At 43.2% G+C, this 18,851-nt stretch overlaps 1 protein-coding gene and 1 long non-coding RNA gene across 2 annotated transcripts in view; one reads left to right on the forward strand and one right to left on the reverse strand.

Annotated features, from left to right (window-relative positions):
• Positions 1 to 431: 431 nt before the first annotated feature.
• On the reverse strand, positions 432 to 3,181 carry LOC140905237 (uncharacterized). The gene is made up of 2 exons (XR_012156801.2): positions 2,727 to 3,181; positions 432 to 1,918 (listed from the first exon to the last, which is right to left on the reverse strand). It is a non-coding gene; the product is annotated as an uncharacterized LOC140905237 (long non-coding RNA).
• Positions 2,238 to 18,851, forward strand: part of TES (testin LIM domain protein) — a 41,942-nt gene continuing 25,328 nt past the window's right edge. The window contains exon 1 of the mRNA XM_073328141.2: positions 2,238 to 2,703. Coding sequence (XP_073184242.2) covers positions 2,677 to 2,703 — 27 coding nt within the window. The 5' untranslated portion in view covers positions 2,238 to 2,676. The remainder of the gene's footprint in view (positions 2,704 to 18,851) is intronic.

An 18,851-nucleotide genomic window follows, 5' to 3' on the forward strand; every position in this document is an offset into this window, starting at 1 on the left:
CAGGCATGTTCAGAGGGCATCTACTGGCATCAGGCCCCATTTAAAAACCACCCAAGGAGATAGAACCCACCCTATAACTTTTAGCCCAGTGGTTAGACTAGTCACCTGGGATGTGGGAGACTGTGATGATTCTCAGGGTACATAGGACCAGGTTTACAAGGGTGCCGATGGCACCATGGCGCAGAGTTCACACTCAGAAGGGGAGAAGGGGCCCCACTCCACCCACTCGGCCTCTTCACCCTGAGGCCCCACCCACTGCTCGTTCCTCTCCGCCCCCTCCTCCCTGCTGAATCCACTGAAGTATTCCCCTGTGATATCCAGCTCCTGACAATAGCTACTCACAGAAATCCCAGATCCTCTTCCACCAAAGGAGCAGTGTATCCCAGTTTTACCTTAAATCACCATTCCTGTATCACACACAACACTTGTAATGAAACAAAAGACGGTTTATTTAAGAAAGAATAGAGACTCCAGTAGAAACAAGCGACAGTGATGGAAACAAATGGTTACAATACAAAAAAAAGTCAAAATGTGAATTAGGGCCTACACTTATTAGCAGTTACTTTTCCTATCTAATAAAGTAGGATTTCCCCCAAACTTCAATCTGTTGCAGAGTTGGCTGGCTTCACAGGAACCAGGATCTAATCTTTCATGAAAAACACTCCCACTCAACAATATATCACCTCAGTGAATGGATACAGAGTGCTTCTTTCCACTCTCAGGAAGGTGCTCTAACAACTGAGCTCTGGGATAATCTGATGTAGAGCTCTCTCAGTAGATCCAGTTGAAGCTGTTCCACTGTAGATAAATCCTTAAATGGTCAATGGACCACAGAGAGAAAGAGTGGGAATAACTCAGAGTCCCCCCTCTGCCAATCACTCTTTATTTCTCTCTTCACCAGGAGAGATGGAGGGAGCCCCTATCAGCCTATCCCACAGCTCAGTGGTTAGAGCAGCCTCCTGAGAGGTAGGGTTGCAGGAATTGAACCCTGGGTTTCCACCTCCCAGATGAATGCTCTAGCCACTGGGATAAAAGTTATAAGGGGGGTACCACCTCTATCTTTGTGTGGTTCAAGACAGGCCCATAACTGTTTCCCCCAAGAAACTATGTAGGCACCTAAGCACGGAGACAGGTCCTGGATGTGGATCACTAGCAGAGCTAGACATCTCCCTGCAGCCAGGATTTAGGCGCCTGTTTCTGAAAAAGGGGCAGGGCTTAACACATCAGCATCTCCCATTAGTCAGGTTAGGCATGCTCTCTTTTGTAGATCACATTTTAAGGCACCTCTCTCTCCCCATTCTATAGAGTCTAGGTGTCTAACTCTGCTTTGTGGATCACAGAACTGTTCTTAAAAAGAAAAGGAGTACTTGTGGCACCTTAGAGACTAACAAATTTATTTGAGCATAAGCTTTCGTGAGCTACAGCTCACTTGAGGGCTGTTCTTGTGATTTTGTAGGTGCCTACAAATTAGGAGAGTGTTGCAATGCCTAAATCCCTTTGTGGATTCCACCCCTAAGTACTTGTGTAAATCCCATTGTTAATGGAATTTTTAGAAGTGCCTGGGTGTCTGGCTGCCGAATGCCAATGGAGTTTTATATACCTACATACCTTGAAAAATCTGACTAAATCCCTTCGTGCCTAACTCCCCAATTTTCTAATCGCCTCTAGGCGCTATTAGAATACAAATTAGAATACAATAAACAAATCATAAAAGAGCAAAAAAGCGATGCCCCAGCCAAGCAGCCTACAATTAGCCAGATGGCGCAAACTGTAGCATAGACAGAGCCAAAATCTAACCCTCTGACGTTTTCTTTGCACAGAGCTTGTCATCTTGACATTCAGTTGAGCTGCTTTGTGACCGCAGTGATTTACCGGTGAAATTCCTTAGAGTGGGGCAAGCTGCCCACAGGCAGTAGAGCTGAAGGCAGAGGAAATACATTTATCAAAGGACAAGGCAAACCCCAGAAATCAAAACAGAGACTAGTTTCTGGCTGGGAAGTTATCCAACATATGAGGACAGTTTTAGAGAGGCAGGCCGTGATCCTGTCGCCTGCCAATACATCACTAGCTTTCAGGCCATTTCCCCTTCTTTGGGAGGAACCAAACTTCCAGGCGGATTTGCCCAAAGCTGGAGAGTTGTGCCAGCAAATACCTTCTCCATGACCTTATCAGCTGACTCAGTCTGTGAATGATTCAAAAGCCAAACCCCTCTGCCCCCATCCAACTTCGCAGCTCCTCCCAGACCGACACCTGGCTCCGAGCACGCAGAGGGCTGCCACGGTCTGCCGGTGCTGCGGCTGCACAGCGCCGACCCGGGGAGGCGGCAGTCCGGCACCCCTCTCCCCCGAGTCGGGCCTTTTGCGAGCCCCGAGCTGCGGCTGCTCAGCAGGCAAGCTAGCCGGAGCCCGGTGTGAGACTCTGATTGGCTCGCAGACCAGGGAGCTACAGGGGGATTGGCTGGGGAGCTGCCTTTGTTCCCTTTCTACTCCCTCCACGGCAGCCACTGCCGCAGGGCAGCGGAAGTTTGAGTGCAAGAGCTACGCTGGCTGCAGCGGCTGGCTGGGTGCAAGCAGGCGTGAGGCTAACGCAGCCCCCACCACATCCGCGTGCCGCTGGTGAGCGTCTCCCTGCTCTGACCCTTCGCTCGCCCAGCCTTGCTCCTAGCGGAGAGAGACAATGGACTTGGAGAGCAAAGTGAAAAAGGTAAGGGCGGGCCGCTGGGTTACCTGCTCCGGGCGCTCCTGGGGCGAACAGCGCCCCAGCTCCCCGCTGCTGCTCCTCATTGTTCTTTTCTTATATAGCAGCTGCTCTCCTCTCCCTCCTTCCTCCAGATCCATTGCCGCCGCTGTCCTGTCTATAGTGTCTGATCGGGAGGGGATAGATAAACTCACTACACGGAGTATGCACCTCCTGGTTCAGTCATAGCTAATGCGGGAGGGGCGGAGTGGGAACCACCCCCCCCACACACACAAACACGCACCCCAAAATCTTATGTTGTGCAGGATCTGCTTGAATTATGTTGACTTTGCCCCTCAAGCTGCTGCTAACTTCTCAAGGGAGCGAGAGTTGGGCCAGTTAATTGGGGCTCCGAGTTGGATCCGATTAGAATACAAGGTGAAGATCTCCAGACCCACAGAGCATGATGCATGGCCCCTCCCTGGTTCTCGCTCAGGTTTACTAGCTTTGCTGTTAGCGTTCAAAGACTCGTAAATGTGGGTAGTGGTGGAGGATGTGTGTGAAAGTGGTGGCTGGGAGGAAGTTGGGTAACTTGTTTCTGTTTTTTAAAGTAGAAGGTTAGAGGAAGTGTTGTTTAATGTGACCAGAATAAACTCGTACAAAATAAGAGGCACTGAATGACTGGCTTACTAACCAACTCACTGCCATCACCCACTGTCCTTCCCTAGCTCCCCAGCCAAAGAATGTTTCTCTCCATTTGCAGGGGCAATTATTTAAATACAGAAAATTGCTCTCCTGACTGCAGGCCTATGATCATGCAGCCCATACATTTTTTTATCTGATAGGAAAACCAGAAAAGTTAGTGCCATATAAGAACTGAATCCTGAAAAAAATAAAAAATACCTATCCTGCTAACCTGTGTTCATGTATATACCCTTTATACAGGGTATCTTCAATTAAATCTTTAGCTAATTCAGTAAGTATAGCTTAAGGATACTCTAAAGACCAATTGACTCATTTTGGAGAGAATATTCCATTTTGAGTCAGTTATAGATTTCATTTTCTGTATGTCTTACCCATTGATGAACTTGTTTTATTGATGTGGAAAACAGGCTCTTTGCTACCTGATAGCAAACTTTTCTTTGGGACATCACAGTTATTTGATTTGGAGATAAGTAAGAGAAGCTGATGGAGAGTCAAAGTTTTAGTTTAATGCAAATTTCTTCAATAATGAATTTTGGAAAGGCAGATGGAATATCATATGTGGAATTCTGTAACGTCTTAAATAGATTTGAGGAATCATTTTTTTTTCTAGTGTGGTCTCAACTTAAAACTGATGTCATATTTAAAAAGGAACCTTGCTGTTTCATTTATCTAGTGTAGTGGTTCTCAAACTGTGGGTCGGGACCCCATTTTAATGGGTTCGCCAGGGCTGGCTTAGACTTTCTGAGGCCCGCAGCTAAAGCCCGAACTCCACTGCTTGGGGTTAAAGCTGAAGCCTGAGGGCTTGAACCCTGGGTGATGGGGCTTGGGTTACAGGCCACCTGCCTTGGGCTGAAGCCTTTGCACTTCGGCTTTGGCCCCCCCCAGCTCACGGTAGTGCAGCTCAGACTTTGGCCCCTCCTCCTGGGGTTATGTAGTAATTTGTTGTCATCAAAAGGGGGTTGCGGTACAATGAAGTTTGAAAATCCCATATCTAGTAATAAATATCACAAATGCAGAAGAAACCTTGCATGTGTGATAAACATAAACCTGGAAGCATCTTAAATAGTTATGTCAAAACCTGTCTTGAGGAACAAAGGTTGTGTTCAAGCGTGAATTTTTACATTTTTCCGGTACTGTATTTGGCTAGGTACAGAGATTTATAAATGATTTTATTGCTCTTTCATCCAAACGTGCAGACATCCAAAATGTTCCTTTATTGAGAAAAAAGTGGAAATGACGTTTATAAGAGACTTAAGAAATGTTGGTTTATGAGCCAGAAACTTACCAAAATGACAAGGGTGTCATGGGACTGTGGGTTAACAACTCATTTGTGATTCCTACTCAAGTATAACCAACTTTCACTGAGTTAGTGTGTGGGGAATGTAATCTGTATGAAAAGCCTGATTGACTTTATAGAATCTGCATAGAACGTTACGTAGGCCCTGATCCTGCAGTTGACTGTGGGTGGGTGCAGCCACACACAGATCCATTGATTTTCATGGGGCTGTACAGAAGGGCAGAGATATGCCTGCACAGTCTCTTGTATGTCTGGAACCTTAATTAGTAAAAAAGCCCAAACTTTTTGAATGCAGTTATGAAATGTACTCTAAGCCCCTGTACGATATTTAGATGTTGGGGGAACCTCAGGTTCCGCACTCTTTCTGAAATATTACTTCCTCTTTGTATAAGATCAAGAGCTGGGGGAAAGAGTAAATCTAAAATTTCACACCTGTGTTTTCATAGTTTAGCATATCAGTTGTGAAAACGGGTGGTATCAGGTTCTACTTTTGCTTAATAGTTTGGTCTTGGCTTGAGCAAAATTGTCATGGGTGAACACCTGCTTTAAATCATACAATAGGAAATGGAAATAGTGAAAGATAATATTATTACACGAAGGGCTTTTCTGTTTGTTCTGTCTTGTTTTTACCCAACTTTCACTTCTCTCTCAGACTCCAAAACTAGTCTTTGATATCAGCAGAAAAGTCTTTGGTGAGAGACCTACAAACTTTGAAGTGGACACAATAAAAAGAGCAGCATAGCTGCATTTTCATAAATTAACCTGATGAAGTCAGGGATACGGAGGACTCCTCCCGGCCCTCCCAAATGTATACATTAATAAACTCTCCATCGTTCTTTTATCACCTCTCCTCAATTTTTTTTAAACAAAAGAATAATACATTTACATTTCTCAAAATGAAAGAAAGTGGCCCCCTGACAGATCCTGTTGCTGATGAACTGAAAGCTTCACTGTGTGATCCAGTGTTTAGTAGTAAATCACCAGCCCTAGTTGTACAACTGCTTTTCTTTCCCTAATGGGGGTGGGGGGGAGTGAAATGTTTTGATTAAAATTGTTTTATACTGTCATGAATTTACAAAAGGCCACAGCCCTGAATTTCCACATTACACAGCAAATGAATCCCTGCTGTCTCCTTTCTTCCTCATGCCTTTCCTACTCTTTATTGAGCCCCATTGTCTTTTCTCCCATTTCTCTCCAAGCCCCTTTTCACTTTATTTTCTTCACACTTTTCTCCAACTGTCTCTCTAAAACAATCAAAACTAACCTCAAAAATGCCAGTCAGGTTTGCCACCCCACAGTTGACACTCCATGCATCTGATGAAGTGGGTTCTAGTCCATGAAAGCTTATGCCCAAATAAATTTGTTAGTCTTTAAGGTGCCACAAGGACTCCTTATTGTTTTTGCGGATACAGACTAACACAGCTACCACTCTGAAAGGTAACTGAGTAATCACTATGTCCAGACTGAAGAACCTATTCATTTTTGGCAGGAGAAGAGAAACTTGGCCTGATCTTTAGTCAGAAGTAAGAAATGGATGTCATTGTAGTTGTATCTGATGCCCTAAATCTACAATGTGGTTGGTGCACAACAGTAGTTCATTGTCCTGAAAGACTTAGGTTCTAAAAAGGAACAAGGGACAATGGACTGAGCCTACACTGAGCAGTGTGTGACATGAAAACTCCAAAAGATGGTGTTGATAGAAGCTAGAAATGGAAAAGAGACATCCCTTGACCATTCAGTATTGGTTTTTCTATAATACATTGAGTATCTTGTTTACATTGCTACTAAATACATCAAGTGATGAAACTTCTAACATGATACTTCTAGGACTCCTGAAGCTCTAATGAACACAATTAGAGCCTATAATTCTTCCTCCCTACTCCCACACACATAGCCATTGACAGCCAAGGCGGACAATTAGCCAGGATGGACAGGGATGCAAAACTATGCTCTGAAGTGTCCCTAGCCTCTGTTTGCTCCCGGAAGCTGGGAATGGGTAATGGGATGGATCACTTGATGACTACCTATTATGTTCATTCCCTGTGAAGCACCTGGCATTGGCCACTGTCATCAGACAAGATACTGGGCTAGATAGACCATTGGTCTGACTCAGTATGACCATTTTTTATGAAATCTTTCACTGCCTTTAATTTAGGCTAAAAATAATATCAAAGCAAATGCTTACTGAATTGCCGAATTGGTTCAAGTGTGGGTTTTATTTTTTTTTTTTTTTAAATCTGGTTCAAATACACTATTTTAGGGATATGCTTTGATGTAACTGGATCCATTTTAAAAATAGGTACACTGGCACAGCTTTTTTTTACGAATGTCTATGCTGGACAAAATCTGGGTAAGAGCCCTGGTTAAGCCTTATCCCCTGTACCATCTATCCAGGTTTGGAGGAGCTCTAAGCCTAAGCTAGCTGGCTGAGTGGAGGCCATGGGTGAGAGCCTGGGCTCCACTTTAAGTTGGGCTGGTACCTGCTCACTTTGCAGAGGATATACCGGCTCTCTTGCCCCTCCTCCCCCCCCCCCCTCCCCCAAAAAAAAAAATCACTGAGCCCTATGCACTTCCCACAGTTTCTCCCATCCCATCTCCCCCGCCGCCAGGATAGACAAGTGTTCTCACAATTGAAAGTTCCTAGTGCATCTCAGAACAAAGAGCCATGGGATGTGCCCCAGACACACACAGGCAAGTGCACAAATGGTGAGGAAGCAGTCATGTGGGTAGATCTGTGAAGTGGGGGAAGATCACATCCAAGCTAGGCTCAGATTCAGGTGTGATTACTTGGGTTAACTGTGCAGTATAGACATAGCCTAATATACACAAACCCAGAGACTCTACTTCCCCTCCAGACCAAGAGCTCTGAGATGGAGGATACAAAGTAGCAAGAAGCTGTGCTCTCGAGCCACGCCCTTCTTTTTTAAAACAGTTCTGTAGTTGTTATTTTAAAATCCTCTTTGAGGAGAGCTGCAGTGGACGCCGTGGGGAATCTAGGGGCACAAGCAATTCAGGATCAGGCGCTGGCTATTTCATCTTAACCTAATAATGAATCTGCCTGCTCTGTAGTACTCATTTCACCTCCCTCTGTTGCACTGTAAAATTCTTTGGCTGTCCTTAACCCATTTGGCTATCACTAACTCAATCTTTGTGTATGAGATTCTATGATATTCCCAACACATGAGCTCAAAGACTGATCAGTACCCCAGAATTCATGAGGTTTGCCTAAATGTCATGAAATAATTTAAAAACAGAACAAACATGGTAGGGGGGGGTTTAATCTGTATCCTAGTTTCTGAACTCCTCCTATTATGTGTTTTTTGTAACAATTGCAATCTGAATTTTCAACCTGTAAATCACAGGCTGAATCTGAACATTTGAAAACGCAGGTCTTTGCTCTTGGCCTGTAGGGGGTTGATAGTTCCTTGACCCACCTGGTGTCCACGGTAAGTCACTCTGTTTAGGCCTATTTGACACTTCTTAGCCTTAACAGTTAGTCCTGCCTCCCTTATGCGCTCGAAGACTTTGTAGATGTTCCAGGTGTTCTGCCCAGGAATCCGAAAATATGGCCACATTGTCAAGATAGGCGACTGCATATTCTTCTGATCCCACTAGGAGACCATCTACAAGTCTTTAGAAGGTGGTGGGTGCATTCCGCAGCCCGAAAGGGAGTACATTAAATTCATACAGCCCGACATGTGTGGTGAAGGCTGACCTTTCCTTGGCAGATTCATCTAGCAGTACCTGCCAGTACCCCTTGGTTAAGTGCAAGGTAGAGATGAACTGGGCCCGTCCCAGTTTCTCTAACAGTTCATCTGTGCATGGCATTGGATAGTTGTCTGGGTGAGTTACGGCATTTAGCTTACGGTAGTCCACGCAAAAACATATCTCCCCATCTGGTTTGGGAACTAGAACCACTGGAGATGCCCATGCTTTGCCAGAGGGGCGGATTACCCCCATCTGTAGCATATTCTGAATCTCCCGTTCTATAGCAGTTTTAGCTTGAGGAGATACCCAGTAAGGTTGGACTTTAATTCGGTGAGCATTACCTATGTCAATAGAGTGGTATGCCTGTTCAGTCAGTCCAGGGGTGGTTGAGAACATTGGCACGTAGCTAGTGCACAGATCCTTGATCTGCTGTCGCTGCATATGCCCAAGGGTCATGGAGATGTTCACCTCTTCCATCGCTTTTCCCTTCTTGGTAGACACCTTCAGGCCACTCAGCGTCATCTCCTCCCTGGGCTGTAAACTGACATACCTTTAATTCTCTGGAATAAAAGGGCTTTAGAGAATTAATATGGTACACCTTGGGCTTTCAGTTGGAGGTGGGGAATGCTTTGAGATAATTAACAGCTCCCAGGCGCTCCTGGACCATGAATGGCCCTTCCCACGACACTTCCATTTTATGGGCCTGGAGCACCTTTAAGACCGTGACCTGGTCCCCTACTTTGAAGGAACGCTCTTTGGCATGTTTATCATACCAGGCTTTTTGCTCTTTTTGAGCATCCTGTAGGTCGTCTTTAGCAAGGGCTAGAGAGGTTTGGAGGGTGTTTTGTAGGTTGGTTACAAAGTCCAGAATGTTAGTTCCTGGGGAAGGTGTAAACCCCTCCCATTGCTGCTTCACCAACTGTAATTGCCCCTTAACCATATACAAGTTCAAATGGTGAAAACCCTAAACTGGGGTTTGTAGGCAAACAGCAACAGCTGCAACACTAGGTCCCAATCATTGGAGTGCTCATATACAAATTTATGTATCATGGCCCCCAAAGTCCCATTAAATTTCTCCACCAGGCCATTTGTTTGATGATGGTAAGGGGTGACAACCAAGTGATTCTCCCCATGAGCTTCCCAAAGGCTTTCCATAGTTCCTGCCAGGAAATTAGTTCCTGCATCTGTGAGGAAATTAGTTCCTGTGAGGATGTCGGAGGGCCAACCTACCCTGGCAAAAATGTCTGCTAGTGCCTGGCACACACTTAGCCCTGATGTTGCTTAGAACTGGCCATCTGGGTGGCAAAATCCATGAAAGTCCATATGTACTGCTTTCCTCTGGGTGTCTTTTTCAGAAAAGGACCCAGAATATCCACAGCTACTCACTGAAATGGAACTTCAATGATGGTGAGTGGCTGGAGAGGGGCTTTGACCTGGTCTTGGAGTTTTCCCACTCTTTGGCATACCTCACAAGACTGGACATAGGTAGAAACCTCCTTGCCCATTCCCTCCCAGTGGAATGATCTTCCCAAATGGTCTTTGGTCCTGTTCACCCCAGCATGGCCACTAGGATGATTGTGGGCTAAGCTCAAGAGCTTAACCCGGTACTTAGTTGGAACTACCAACTGTCTCTGAGGAGTCCAGTCTTCCTGGTGTCCACCAGAAAGAGTTTCCTTGTATAAAAATTCTCTTTCTACAACAAACCTGGATCGATTAGAAGAGCTGAGAGGTGGTGGGTTGTTCTTTGCCGCCGTCCAAGCTCTCTGGAGGCTTTCATCTGCTTCCTGTTCAGTCTGGAACTCTTCCCTTGATGCTGGAGACATCAGTTCCTCATTGGATTGTGGACCTAGGCTTGGTCCCTCTGGAAGCGATGTAGGGGATGGGGCTGTTTCCGTTGACTACTCTCCACTGGTGCACTATGTTGGGGTTCAGGCTCTGGCTGAGCCTCTTGTGGAGGGTTATCAACTGCTGCCATTTCAGGTTCAGTTGGGTCCTCTGGTGTTGGGGTTGCAAGTACTGGATTCAGTGCTGGCAATGGGTCTGGTGCTGGTTGTTCCGCCTGTTCCGGTTTTGGGACTGGCTCTGTCTGGGTCTCTGGGACTGGATCCACTACTGCTGTTACAGACTGTGGCATGGGGTCCGGTTCCATCACCTCTGACCGGGTCCTGGTAGAAGTTTTTGGAACAGAGCTAGGCATGACGGCTTGCTTAGCCTGGCTGCGGGTGACCATTCCCATCCTCTTGGCTAGCTTCACATGATTGGCCAAATGTTCCCCCAACAGCATGGGGATGGGATAATCATCATAGACTGCAAAAGTCCATGTTCCTGACCAGCCCTTGTACTGGACAGGCAACTTGGCTGTTGGCAAATTGAAAGAGTTGGACTTGAAGGGTTGAATTGTCACTTGGATCTCTGGGTAGATTAAATTGGGGTCCACTAAGGTAGCATGGATAGCCAACACCTGTGCTCCGGTGTCCCTCCACGTGGTGACCTTCTTCCTGCCCACACTCATCTAGTTTTGAAAGTATCTTGTCTCCTCATTGGTCATTTTGGTCAGGTGCCAGTGAGGTTACCTTTTAGCTTCTTAACCATTTACAGGTGAAAGGGTTTTTCCTCCGGCCAGGAGGGATTTAAAGGTGGTTAGCCTTCCCTTTATATTTATGACTATAATAAAGAGCAGATCTCACAGAGTCATAATTTTTTTTTATACAGTTACTGAAATTGAACAAAGCATGAGAGGAACTTGAAGGAAATATTGATTTTTCTTACTTTACTAAAAGTACTGTTACATCAAGCACCCCTCCTTTAGGATTGTATTTAAAAAGTCTCTCCTGACACAATTGTCCAATTTCAATTGATTGCATAAAATGATTGTTGTGCAGGATGCAAGCTACTGAACTCACTAAAGTAGGAATAGACTAAAATAAACTGACAGTGCTGCTTTGTGTTTGTGGCTAGTTAGTTTTTTCCTATGCCCCCTCCCCACCCTCTCAAAGACGAGTACTCAGACTAAAAATCACTAGAATTGAATTGAAAGGTGGATGATGGTTTTGTATTGTGTCATGACCATGGTTATAATTCCCACATCTGACAGCTGGGTGTGTATATAGCCAGCAAATACTTGTACAATTTGAATAAACACTACTGGCATTCTTTGACAATTTTAAGATTATGTAAGTCTCCTTAATAGCCTTAGACTTTATCGCTAGGCCGTGTACCAATGCCTTAATGTTTACATTCTGGCTCTTACATACAACATTCTCTAGCTAAAAATTGTAACAAGTGAATTATTTGACTACTTGTGTACTAATATTTTACTGCTGCAGCCAGCTCCATGATTTATACTGTTGTCTGTGCTGCTATGAGCATCCTCACTAATGTTCTCCTCCTTAGATACAAACATTTTTCTGGCATCTCTTAATATTGTTAAATGGATTTTTTTTCCCCCACAATGCTCCTAAATCATAGAAGTGTAGGACTGGAAGGGACCTCAGTATGTCTAGTCCAGTGCACTCAGGGCAGGACTACGTAATAGCTAGACCATTCCTGACAGGTGTTTGTCTAACCTGTTCTTAAAAACCTCCAATGACTGAGATTCCACAACTTCTCTAGGCAGTATGTTCCAACACTTAACCAGCCTGACAGGAAGTTTTCCCTTATATCCGACCTAAACCTCCCTTGCTGCAATTTAAATCCGTTGCTTATTGTCCTATCCTCAGAGGTTAAGGAGAACGATTTTTCTCCCTCTTCCTTGCAAAGTACCTTTTATGTACTTGAAAACTGTTATGTTCCCTCCCCCTCATCTTCTCTTCTCCAGACTAAACAAAACCCAATTTTTTCCAATCTTTCCTCATAGGTTAAGGTTTCTAGATCTTTGATCAATTTTGTTGCTCCCCTCTGGACTTTCTCCAATTTTTCCACATCTTTTCTGAAATGTGGTGCCGAGAACTGGACGCAATACTCCATCAACTTTACACTGATAAGGCCTCAGCTGAAGATACTGGGCAGAACTGGACCCAATCTAAATCCTAGGCAAACTTTTTGGTATGTTTTTTTTTTTTTTCATACCTTCATAAAACCATTATCCTATTTAGACAGAGTACATGCCGCAGTTCTATGATCCTACTGGGGGAGGGTGTAACATGATGCTCCTTGTTACACACATAGCTGCCACTAAATTTCATCGTCATTGTCTCAGAAGCCTACACCTACATCAAGACCGTAACACTTTCAATTTCTATAAATTGTAGTTAACTTGCAATCCTAAGAAATGGAATGTGAAATCTAACAACTCTTACCTGTTGCTGGATTTCATTTCAAATTCCATTTCATCAAGTTTATCTATTGTAAAAGCCAATTCAACAATGAAGGTAAACATAATCACCCAATCAAAATAGCATCAATATGGTATTTCCAGCAGCTGAATCTCTTGTGTGGATTTTATCCTTTGTCCATGTCTTTACACTTTAGACATTTCCTAAACTAAATTGGGGTCTGTCAGTAATCTGTTTTGTGTGACTTTTTCTAAAGTGCGGTGGGGCACTGTGGAAAGTCTGCCCCCTCCCCCTTTTTTTTGTTGACTCTTCCACATCCATATAAATGAATAGTTGATGCTTGAAGCAGAAGAACTTGTAGTTTTCTGCCAAGCTCCCAAGGACACCTGTATAAAAGAATGAAGGTAAAGTATGTTCCCTCGTGTTTGCATTGAAGACTTGAATAACGTGGATGATTCTTCTCTCTCTCAAGAGCAAAATAATGTATCCAAGAATACAGCATATTGAAGATTCTTCCAACATGAAGTATTGCGTACCTTAATGTGACACTTCTCCTTGTGTAGATGCTTTAAGAGTTGAGGGAAAACCTCTGTTTTCGTTGGGTTGAGAACTTTGGAGAATGTTTTGTACAACTTCTTAAATTCTCGAAAGATCTGAAAACAATGGAAGTATTTAGGTATCCTTTGTTTCTGGAGATTCTGGAGGTTGACATTTTCATGGAGCTAGTTTAGTTTAGTTTCTGTGATTCATGAGGCAGCCAAATCAAATAGGCCTCACTGGTTCCAGTATAGAAGGTGGCTCTTAAAGGAAGAGAGGCACTCAGGAGTGAGAAAGGAGGCCTTGCAGTAGAAATTCTCTAGAAATGACATTTTAAGTTATGTCTCTTCTCTCCTTTACCTCCTTCGCCTAGCTCTCTTCCTTTAAGCATAAAGGAAAACCAAGAAAAGGTGAGAATTCTGAGTGCTAACCCCTAGATGTGGGTATTATGTTGGGAAGAGGGTGAGACTCTGACTATGCTCCTCTTTAAAGAGACTTCCAAATAGCTTGTGCTAGAATTCTGGTGGACTCTAGAATTTTTATTTGTAATAGAAATGCAGTCAGATTTTAGGTATCTTGACTACATCTCCTCAGATGAGGTACCACTGGATGATCTGTTTTCTTATAATATGACTTCCATCTCTTTTTGTACCTAACGTTAGAAGTGATAACTCTTGGGCTTGTATTTCATAAATGTGTTTTAAAAAAAAACAAAAAACCTCCATAGTAGTTACAAATGACTTCTTTGTTTCTAGCACTGTGTGGCATTAGTCATCCATATTGTGCTAGGTAGGAATAATCACAAACAGCAATGGCAACTGAAAGTGATACTTGATGGTAACATGCTAAGACCTGAAATAAGTTATCACCAAGGCAGGCATGTTAGAATGAATCAGAATCCGGAAAGGTCAGGATGTTCTGCACTCTAATTTCATCCTTTCATTAGTGACTTTGGTTTATAAGCTACAGATTGAATGGTCAGAGACTAAACTGCACTTTTGCTTGTTATGGAGGGACTACCTACCTCAACACTGAGGTACTGGGGAAACAATGTGAGGAAGTGTCCACTGTCCATACTCTTAACTGTGTTTTTAAAACAAACAAACAAAAACAAAAAAAACCACACCTCTATTTCCAGTGTAGTGGCCCTTTTGCAAGTGCTAAAATCTCTTCAAAAATGCTGTCTGCCTGATTTAAAATCATATCTGGTAAAAAGGCGGTAGGAAACTCTGAAGATGTCTTTTATGCCAAATTTCAGCCTCAGACTAATATTTGTGGTCTAGTTATAAATTCCTGATAATCTAGGTTAATAGTAGAAATTCAGGGCTGCTATAATATCACACACATGAACAAACTATTAAGTGCTTATGTATAGCCACTGGGGTTGCTAAAAGTTCTGAAATGTATAGATTGTCAGCTGTGACAGTTGGTTCAGCTTGGAATGGAGTAAAGTAGTCTCTTAAGAACATTAAGAATGGCCCTCCTGGGTCAGGCCAAAGGTCCATCTAGCCCAGTATCCTGTCTTCCGACAGTGGCCAGTGCCAGGTGCTCCAGAGGGAATTAACAGAACAGGTAATCAAGTGATCTATCCCCGGTCACTCATTCCCAGCTTCTGGCAAACAGAGGCTAGGGACACCATTCCTGCCCATCCTGGCTAATAGCCATTGATGGACCTATCCTCCATGAATTTATCTAGTTCTTTTTTGAACCCTGTTATGGTCTTGGCCTTCACAACATCCTCTGGCAAGGAGTTCCACAAGTTGACTGTGTTGTGTGAAGAAATACTTTTGTTTTAAACCTGCTGCCTATTAATTTCATTTGGTGACGCCTAGTTCTTGTGTTATGAGAAGTATTAAACAACACTGCCTTATCTACTTTCTTAACAGTTCCTTATCTACTTCTGGTAACACTTGCTTAGCTGTAACCATTTAAAACACTGCCCATGAGTCATGAAAGGAGCATAAAACAGATGTTCATTATATTTATACTATCTTCCATACCCAACCTGTCCCTAAATCAGCAATCTTGTTTGAAATACCAAATATTTTTAGATAGCTTTCTTAAACATTTTCTTTGACAGCAGTTGACATGAAGAAGCCTTCCTCTGGCAGCATTTCATTTGACCTATCTATCCAATTACTTCCATAATTCCATTTATGGAGAAATTGATTCCATCCTCTTTTCAAACTCTCATTCTCTATTTATGCACATATTCAGTCCACTTTGTTATATTTTTAGATACATTGACAGACTAGTCTGGCATAGAGTAACAGCACCACACGTCCAACATAAAGTGCTATTCAGAAGCATGCCATTTGAGAAGAGGAATGGAGAAAATGCAGTGCATTTCATTAGCTTCACTTTCCAATTTGGAGACTGTTTGAATGCACCAAATGTGGTCTGTTCTAGTCAGCTAACGAATATTGACTACAGTTCTGTGTATATAGTCAGTCCTTACTGCTGAAGCAAAAGACACATCTGTTAAATATTCTTTGACTATATTACTTGACACATGCTGGCAAGTGCAGAATACACATGTGAAGGACAAAACTCTGCAACAATTTTGTTTATGGATGCTAAATACTATTTTGGGAGATGTAATGAGTAGTTCTACTGTCAACAAAGGCACTGAGTATGACCATATAGTGGGGTAGAGACTAGTGCATTTTTGAACGTGAATGGAAGCTGTAGCTAGACCAATTCAGACTGGAAATAAGGCACACATTTTTAACATTGAGAGTGATTAACCATTGGAACAACTTGCTACTCACTGACAATTTTTAAATCAAGATTGGATCTTTTTCTAAAGTATCTGCTCTAGGAACTATTTTGAGGAAATTCTATGGCCGGTGTTGTACAGGAGGTTAGAGTAGATCATAATAGTCCCTTCTGGCCTTGGAACCTGTGAATCTCTATGAATTTACAGGCTTAACCTCTTTACAGAAACTTTGGAATTCCCTCTTGGGGAGGAGGTGGGGCAGGGGCAGAAATGGAGACGGGGTTAAGTATCAAACAACTCAAGCGCTCTAAAGTAACTAGTTCATGAGGATCCTAGGCTGTCCCTTTCTAACTCTTTCCATATTTTTATCCATAAAATTGCCTCACTACTCCCCAGGTTATATATCCAAAGATCTTATTAACGCTTGTTGCCACAGCTGTGCACTGGGAGTTCCTATTGAGTTGCTTGTTCACTAACCCCTAAATCCTTTTCCAAGTCACTGCTTTCCAGAATGCAGTCCCCCATTGTGTAGATATGAACTTAATTCCTTGTTCCTAGATGTTTAACTTTCATATTTCTGTTTCAATGGGCCCATCTTCCCAAGTGATCCAGATTGCTTTGTATGACTACCCTGTTCTAATAATTATCATTCCACCAATCTGTCATCTGCAGATTGTAACCCCAGCGATTGTTACCCTACTAGAAACACCCTGATTAGATGGTTTCCAATTGTTTGCTTTGAGATCCATTAGCCACTTTGTTATCAATTTAACATATGCTTTATTAATAATGCATAGTGCTAATTTATTCATAATGTCATGCAGTACTAAGTCAAATGCCTTACAAAAAGTCTAGGTATACTAAGTCCACACAGTTTCCTTTATCAACCAAACTTCTGATTCTGTTCTTTAATAGGTTTTGTCAAACAATCTTATTTTCCATAAAAGAAATGCATAATGCAGCCAAGGTTTTGTGAAATATACTAAGGCACCCAGCAAAGTCATGTATTTCCAAACATCTCCCTGCCCTCAGGTTGGCTTGCGAAATCCATTTAAAACTTAAGCTAGGCTGATGTAGAGTCACCTTACCTCCCCACCAGACAGGGGCTAGGATTTGCCCATTAAATAACAATGATCAGTGAGTTTCCCCATCAGCATGTCTTATCCCTGAACCCCAGTTGGAAAGCCCTCTGCAGGGACCTGTTTTAGCCAAGTCAGCTGGATGTTAATTTGTCACACTCTTATTTAATAGAGTAGAATATGATTGAGAGAAGCCCTGTCTCTTAATCCATCATCTTCTAAACATTTGCTGAGCTGGGTTCACGTTAGCACATCCAGCAAGAGGTAACTGACTGTGCAAACTAGGATCCATCACCTTGAATCTTCAGGGTGACAAAGGTGCAGCCATGATCAAAGGGATGCACCTTTGAAATGCTAGGTTTTTGGGAAAAATAGGAGGGGAAAATAGCTCCAGAGCTTTGCACAGGGATGTTAAGTTATGGGGCAGTAGCTAATGGTAGAGGGCAAAATATGTCCTCTCCTATACTATGAATGCATGGGAAAAGCCCAAAGACCACGGATCAGAAGAGTTCAAGGGTCATAAGGTGACAAGACATTTGATTAATCTTTCAACTGCCAGAAATGGCATTTCCTGTGACACTAGCTAGTTTGTTTATTTAGTTCCCTCCTGGAAGGCTTGTTCATCAGTCTAACAAGTGCAGATTTCTCAATTCCAGATATGTTACTCATCACAAATACTGCAGTAAGAATGACTGTCTCTGTCTAAGATGGCACACTGCAACATAAGCTGCTGAGTAATTAATTGGAACTATTAACTAAACCAGCAGTGCTCAAACTGAGAGTCGTGATCCCATTTTAATGGGGTCGCCAGGGCTGGCACAGACTTGGCTGGACCCAGGGCCAAAGCCTGAGCCCCACCACCCGGGACCAACGCCGGAGCCAGAACCCCACTGCCCAGGGCTGAAGCCAAAGCTCAAGGGCTTCAGCCCTGGGTGGCAGGGCTCAGGTTACAGGCCCTGGGCTTCTGCTTTGCCCCTCCCCCCACCTAGGACATTGGGGCTTGGGCTTTGGCCCAGTCACCCAGGGCAGCTGGGCTCAAGCTTTGGTCCCCCCTTCCTGGGGTCATGTAGTTATTTTTATTGTCAGAAGGGGGTTGCAGTGCAATGAAGTTTGAGAAACCCTGGACTAAACTATAAAAAGATTTGCTTTGCTTCATTGTTTTAGAGACATAAGAATTACCATGTTACAGCTAACCAATAATTTAGTCTAATCTGGTATAGTGGTATTTGACAGCACTGCTTTCTTTCTTCCCCCATCAAATATACTGCTGACTATCTGAAGAATTGTGTGTCAAATGTGTGTCAACACACATGCATTCTAGTGGGTGGAGAAGGTGGGTTTTTTTGCACTGTACGAGGATAAGAATTGATGGTCATTGTCATTCTAGCTAGTGTAAATAGAATTCTGTTCCTTCAAGTGTCTCGTCCTTTAAGATTCCAAAAAACTCCTTAGCAGTAATCTATGTTGGTGATTCCATGAATTACCCTGATACACCCTTTAACTTTTTTGATAGCTGAAAAAATGTATTCAACCTTTTAATTTCACTGCTATGTTGCTGTATTATGTGAATAGCAAATATCACTCAATTGTTGGCTTTTATCATACCACTTATTAAACTCTCTCCTGTTCTTCTGCATTCCAAGTTAAATACAATCCCCCTTTTATTCTCTCCATATGAAAACATTCCCCTACTGTTTACTCTCATTGCCCTTCTCTAAATATATTCTGTTTCTATTGTGGGCCAATAAAGGTGGGCCAATGGTAATGACTGAGAACAGAATATGCTACACTCATTACAACACTGTTGAGGATGGGATGTGCCACACTTTCAGCTATCCAATGGCTAATAACATCTA

The sequence above is a fragment of the Lepidochelys kempii genome, chromosome 1, assembly GCF_965140285.1.
Source record: "Lepidochelys kempii isolate rLepKem1 chromosome 1, rLepKem1.hap1, whole genome shotgun sequence".
NCBI lineage: Eukaryota > Metazoa > Chordata > Testudines > Cheloniidae > Lepidochelys > Lepidochelys kempii.